The sequence below is a fragment of the Lathyrus oleraceus genome, chromosome 1 (genome assembly GCF_024323335.1).
Source record: "Lathyrus oleraceus cultivar Zhongwan6 chromosome 1, CAAS_Psat_ZW6_1.0, whole genome shotgun sequence".
In the NCBI taxonomy this organism is placed as follows: domain Eukaryota; kingdom Viridiplantae; phylum Streptophyta; class Magnoliopsida; order Fabales; family Fabaceae; genus Lathyrus; species Lathyrus oleraceus.
The window spans coordinates 96,955,263-96,962,199 of NC_066579.1; the positions used below are offsets into that span (position 1 = coordinate 96,955,263).

A 6,937-nucleotide genomic window follows, 5' to 3' on the forward strand; every position below is an offset into this window, starting at 1 on the left:
GTTCATCTCTATAATGCATTCATATTCTACCTTAATTCACTTCATGTGATATACCTTATTATTTGAGCCAAATACATTATCCCTTTGAGCTCCATCTTGTATCTCCTTATGAATCAAGAGTTATTTGTGTTATAAAATCAAACACTTAATTCCTTTATTTTCGGTTGTTCCAATACAATGATACCATGTCGTAGGCCCCTCACTTATTGGTTCATACCAATTTACTCTTGGGTTCATATTGTCACCCCTTGTTGGAGTTCAAATCATATTATCCTTTGGGTCAGACCATACATTTATCACAATTGTTTTCACCTCCCGCCATTAGTTCTATGAACTACGGAGCTCTGAATTCCTTATTGCACTATAAGGATACGTAGGCATGAGGGCCCCAATCCTCACCGAGCACTTTATCTAGTTCTTTTCTTTTCCCTTGCTCTTTTGCGAGTAAACCTTTAGATATCACACTCATTCGAGCTAGAACAATAAAAACGGTTCCCATGAAGTACCATGGATGTTTGGGGTGCTAATACATTCCCCTTGCATAACCGAATTTCTTACCCAACATATCTCTTTCCCCTGAGTTTTATCGATGTTTTCCCTTTCCTTCAAGAATAAATAAAGTTCGACGGCGATTTTGTTGTATGTTCGAGCGTGTGATATGTTCGGGTATATTTCCGCTAGCTTCGCTAGGTGAGCATGTCAATAATGTTATATGCCACTCGTTGTATCACCTCATGACGCCTAACTTCAAGACGATAGCCTCTTGATATGGGAGAAAAGGTCATTCTGATTTGGTTGAACAGCCGCCCAATTGGGTTTGCTTTATCGAAATATAATTCCCCCACCTATTGAACATAGAGGGTGACGTGTCTCAACTCACAATTGGCTAAGTTCAGTAAAATATTGGTAACCTTTTCCCCGTGATTTTAGGAAGAGTAAGTCTCACATAACCACGTCTTCAGATGAGGGATTTAGGGTTAAAAAATGGTTATTTATCTCTTTGTATTATGCTCAATGAGCCTCTATATATACATCATTCCCAAAATTAGAGAGGGATCTCCAATTTTCCAAAAAAACACGCATACACGGTTTCTCACCAATATGCGTGAGCTAGCCCTATGTAATATCCACATAACCTACACACCTCAAACATTCCTAGCTATCTTATTATACTTTTTTAGCAAGTACAAAACCTTTTTATCGTGTCGTTGGTTCTAATTTTGTCATAAACTTGGATTTGAATTACTATGTGTTTGTCTGTTTAACCAGTGAACCATCTGAGATTTGTCTCAATCCCACTATTTTTCATTGACAAAATCAAGAATAATCGCAAAATTGTCAAAATTTATCCAAAATATACTTAAATTTCCAAAACATGGGTTTTTCATTAGAACTTAGAACTTGAAAATGTTCATGCGCTTAGACAAAATGAACAACATGTTCAAGTTTTTGTCTTGTTCAACAAGAAATAACAAGAAACTAAATTGCTCACAAAAGTATAATCAAAATAAATTAACTAAAAATAACAAAAACAGATAAAATTACAAATTTTGGAGTGTAGTTGACAACAAATTTAATCTTCACTTTCTTTTTTTGTCTCGTCAGTATCTTCTTCTTCACTTCCTTCTTTATTTCCTTTGTCACTTTCCACTTTTGCGTTGTCACTTATGCTTGGTTCATCACCTCCACTTGCACTTAGTTCTCCTCCTCTAGCATTTGAACCCGGACCCATTCTCTTTGAGTAATATGGCTAGCCTTAAAGCCACTAAATCTATGTTATGAAATCCTCATGGTTAGGCACACCATGATATGGGGAGGTTGGATCATGCATTTTCATTTGTAACATGCTCATAGAATCATTAAGAGAAAACATGGCTTTATGACATGCATCATTAACATTCCAACTATGTGTAAAATAGGAATGTAGATTATGATCCATAGCATCAAAATTTTGTACTCTTTATTGATGCTCTAGAGATGCAGTAGTGAGTGTAGCAGGTGGAGGAGGTGCTTTACAGCTCTTTCTTGTGGATTTGGAGTAGTGGTGGATGAATTCTTCATCAAGGTTCAAGTTAATGTGGAGGTGATAATTGTTTGGGATATCCACTTGATGTTTTCTACATAATCCCTTAATCAACTCAGGGAAAGCTAGAGGAGGTTTAGCATTTGAATTAATGATATCCCAAATCTTATCTGAAATAATCTTTGTTATGTCTATTTTTCGATCAGTGAGGTTGTACAAGATAAGTTGCAATGTGCGTAGAGTTGGTGAAGAAGTTAGGTTGGATCATGCAATAAAGGTTAAGAAGTACTCCCTTCGTCCCACAATGAGTGTCTCAGTTGACCATTTCACACAGATTGAAGAAAAATAAATAATTGAAAGATAGATAATGATATTTTTACGAAAGTACCCTTATCATGTATTGGAAATGCTAAAAGTAATATTAATTTAATAGTAAAATTGAAAAACATGCATTAAAAATTGAAATGAATTATTCATTTTGAAACACTCTTTTATTTCAAATGGATCACTCATTATGGAACGGAGGGAGTATCATCGACTTCTTGATCTCCAAAAACTCTTGCTTAGTCTATTCTACTAAACAAACCAGTTGTGTGGATATTTATTACAAAGAATGCAATAATTCAGCAAATAAGTCTTGCACGGTCTTTTGAAAGGCCTTTATTGATCCTCCTGAATGAATGATAATTTTGTAAGAGTGCTACCACAAATCTTTATATTAAAGAAATAAGAGCTTACTAATTTCTAAAAGAATAACTAACAATATTCAGATGCATCAAAATGGGTGAAGATAAAAATATCATTCGACATCTATTATTTATTATAATATATTAACTCTGAGACACGAATTATTTGATTATATTAATTTTGAGACACAAATTATTTGATTGATAATTCATTATCTCTCATATCACATCAATTAAAATATGATACGACACTCTTCAAACTTTTCATCATCACTCATACCACATCAATTAAAATATGATGTGTCACTCTTCAAACTTTATTAAAATAAAACTTCTAATATTCATTTTTACAAAATGTGTAATGTTCTACTCATAATGATTAAAATAAAATACTCTTCTTTATATATTCCACAAATTATTTCTCTATTTTATTTTTCATATATTAATCATTATTATTTTTTTGTCTATCGTATTACATTGCTTAAAATAAAATGGTTAAATAATATTTTCAAATTTAACTTATAACTTTGCAATCGACAAACAAATATCTTTCTAAAATATAATTCTTAATTATAATTCTAATTACATGTTAAAAATTAAACTTCAAATATAAAATTAAATAAATATTTTTCAGCCTATTACATATAAATGTCCAACAATATATAGTATAAATAATTAATATAAAAAGACAATTCAATTGAATTAAATCAATTGTTACAAGACATTGTAAAATATGAATCGTTTGAATGTGGGACTAATACAATCTATAAATGAAAAAATATTTTTGAAGATGTTGAAAAATAAAACAATAAAAAAAATTTTAAAATTTTATATATTTATTTCAAAATTATGATGTCTTATCTTACATTTTCATAATTCAAAAAAAAATGTACTTCAAAACTTAATTAAAAAACTGTTTATACTAAAGAAAATCAAGATCTTTCTAATATAATACTGCTTAAAATAACTCATCTCAATCACGGGCATATAATCTTAATTTAATTTTTTTTATAATAAAAATAAATCCTCATAAAAGCAAAGCAAAACAAGAGCAAAATTCAATCTGTCTCAACTATATAGGTATACATTAATGAATGAGCTCAACAAAATACAGTGCAGAAGTTGCAAAGACCATTTAATCAGACACTACTCTTTTTCGAAAGGAAAAATAAACACTGTAAACAAAATTGGATAATGGTAAACATATAATCAGGTAAAGTGAATGCCCGTTTTGTTAAATAGAGAAAGCAGGTATAAGAACTCCTGCAAGGAGAGTTTGGACGACCTCTTCTCTTCAAAATCTCCTTCTTTCAGAACACCTAAAACCTTGTTTTTGAATTCAGATTGAGCCCCATTTGCAACCCCATCTTCAAGCTCCATTTCATCCTCATCATCATCTACTCCATCATCATCCACCTCCATCTCTTGATCGTCAACAAAATCAGCAAAATTTGAGAAGTCGACTTTATTGTCTGCTTCCATCAACAAGCCTTCTTGAGAGATTTTAAGTGCCTGCACGGTCTTGTAATTCTTTTCAAGCATAGATATCACATTCTTTTGCCTGAATATTGCACCGAGTGTTTTGTTCTTTCTGTTAAAACAGATTCTTAAGAATCCATCCCATTCCTTTTGGTTAACTTCAATACGAGGCTTTCTAGGCTCAATACGTACCACGGAGGAATCAACCTTTGGTGGAGGCCTGAAATTGTTTCTTCCAACTTTGAGGAGGTGGGAGATACGAGCGTGGAGTTGTGTGTTTACAGTAAGACGGCAATAGAGTTTGTCACCTGGCAGAGCAACCAATCTCATGGCAAATTCTCTCTGGTACATTATGATTGCACACCTAAATGAAGGCTGGTGGTTGAGTAACTTGAATGTGAGAGGAGAGGATATTTGATATGGAATATTCGCCACGCATATGTCAAAATAAGGAAGCTCAGTTTTCAGCACATCACCTTGGATAACCTGTAATAATAAATTAAATCAAGATGCAAGTTTTAATAACAAATTATGGGGAAAAATATCTCTTGCTTTGGGGAAGTGATGATAATTAGAGGGGGAAAAAGAAACATGCATACTCTCAGAGGCATGTCATGCAAATTAACATAGATACTTATAAAACACAATAAAAAAACAGCCTTACATACATTGTACTTAATTTGATGCATGCCTGTAAACAATACCCAAATGCCACTTCTTTCAAAAACGACATTTAAAAGAATCATGAATTTAAGGTTAACGTTTTCTTTTCTAGCCAGGTAAAAGAAGAAAATGCATTGAGATATAGAACCGAATCCTACTAAAAATTCAGACATTCAACTAAATAATATACACCCACACCACTAGAAGATGCTACCCCGAGTTCTTGTGGTCTTGTACTACGATTATTAAGTGCTATGCTTTACTAATTGGCACAGAACTCCTGTTATTGTTTCTAGCACTCGGCTAAATCAAACCAGTATTTTCAGAATTAGGCAACAAAAAAAACAGTTGTTATCTCGATGAATCAAATCAATTCTCGGTTCATTCCTCCAACAAGGAGGAGATGATATATCTAACAGATGGCAAAGTAACAAAATGAGATATTGTTTATCAACTTTATGAGAAACTCGGGCCAATCTTAACGCTTCTAATTAACCATCAATCGCTTGTTAAATCATGTACCAAGCATTAAGGAAAATTAGTTTAGCATACACTAATTACTTCCATAACATTTTCAGCCATCAAAGATGAAGTAATAAAAACACTAGCATTTTAAAACCCTAACTATTGAAGCTTAGAACTAGTAAAATTTTGATAGTAAAAATTAAATCTCTATACTTAGATCTAGTTCTATTTCAAATTCATACAATTCAACAAAAACCAAACACGCATACAAATTATTTCAAATTCCGTAAAAGCTTATACCGTGAGGCGACTTGAAGGGACTCCTTGGAACCGTTTGTGAAGCTCAAGAACCATACGAGAATCGATTTCAACCGCAATAACCTTCTTACCGGCATCCAAAAGCTTCTTAGTCAAATTACCGGTACCGGGACCGATTTCAAGCACAACATCCGTAGTTTTGATTCCAGATTTCTGAACAATTGAATCAACAAGTAGTGGATTTTTGAGTATATGTTGACCTTTAGATTTATGGAAAGAAATTCCACCTTGGTAGGGTGTGTGTTGTGAGGGTTTCCCCTTTTCCTTCTTCATTTTACCTCCTGCCATTGATAGAACGAAAGGAGGAATGAGAACTCGGTGAAGTGAATGAGTTTGGAAAAAAACGGTACCGGTGACAAATCGGTGAAGAAGAACGAAACAAGGAGAGAAGTAGAAGGAAAAACCCTTGCCCTGGTTTTGTTAAACTTGGGCTGGGTTGGGTTTGATGGCCCAATATAATATCCAGGCCCAATTTCTTAGGCTACTAACCTTTTTTTATTTAAAATATAAATTTAAATAAAATTATTCTTTTTAGGATTGCGGAAAACTTCTCATTTGAAAAAATATTCGTACCGGATTTTATATGTGTTTGGGTGTCATTGCCTCTCATACTCGTACCCTCGTACCCTATGGGTAAGTAATTGCACGTATCCGTACTCGTTATCTATATTTTTAATAAAAATAAATAAATTAAGTTAAAATATCATATCATTTTAAGTTTTTAAAAACATTAATTTTTTAAAAAAATTATTGTTAAATTATGAAATAAATGATCATTTATATTAAATATGTAGTAGTTTAAAATTAATGTATTTTTAAAAATTGATAGATATTTATTTTTATATAATAATATACATTAAAATATATAATTATATGGTGTGCGGGTATGAAGCAGAGTGATGCTAAGGTGCTCATACTCGCACTTATTCCCGCTTATTTAAGTGAGTAATTACCCGAGTCTATGTCTGTATCCAATTTTGTGGGTTTTTATCTTATTCATTGTGAGTATTTTTGTGAATATCCACTAGTGATGGGTCAAATTATCATCCATATTCCCTAAGTCATGGTGACTGACCAACTTCTTTGGTTAAATTCTCGATAAAGAAATTTTACTTATTGTCCAAAGCAAAAAAATTTATTGATTTATATCTTACCCATTGTGAGTATTTTTGTGAATATCTATTAGAGATGTGACAAATTGTCATCCCTAAGTCATGGTAACGGACCAACTACTTTGGTTCAATTCTCAATACAAGAATTTTACTTACGGTACAAAGCAAAATCATTCAAAATTATACAAGCA

At 32.4% G+C, this 6,937-nt stretch overlaps 1 protein-coding gene across 1 annotated transcript; it reads right to left on the reverse strand.

Annotated features, from left to right (window-relative positions):
* Positions 1 to 3,773: 3,773 nt before the first annotated feature.
* LOC127119027 (ribosomal RNA small subunit methyltransferase) lies at positions 3,774 to 6,042 on the reverse strand. Its single transcript, XM_051049250.1, has 2 exons — positions 5,617 to 6,042; positions 3,774 to 4,674 (listed from the first exon to the last, which is right to left on the reverse strand). Exons 1-2 carry the CDS (start codon positions 5,920 to 5,922, stop codon positions 3,919 to 3,921), a joined length of 1,062 nt encoding a protein of 353 aa, XP_050905207.1. The 5' UTR covers positions 5,923 to 6,042; the 3' UTR covers positions 3,774 to 3,918.
* Positions 6,043 to 6,937: the final 895 nt, after the last annotated feature.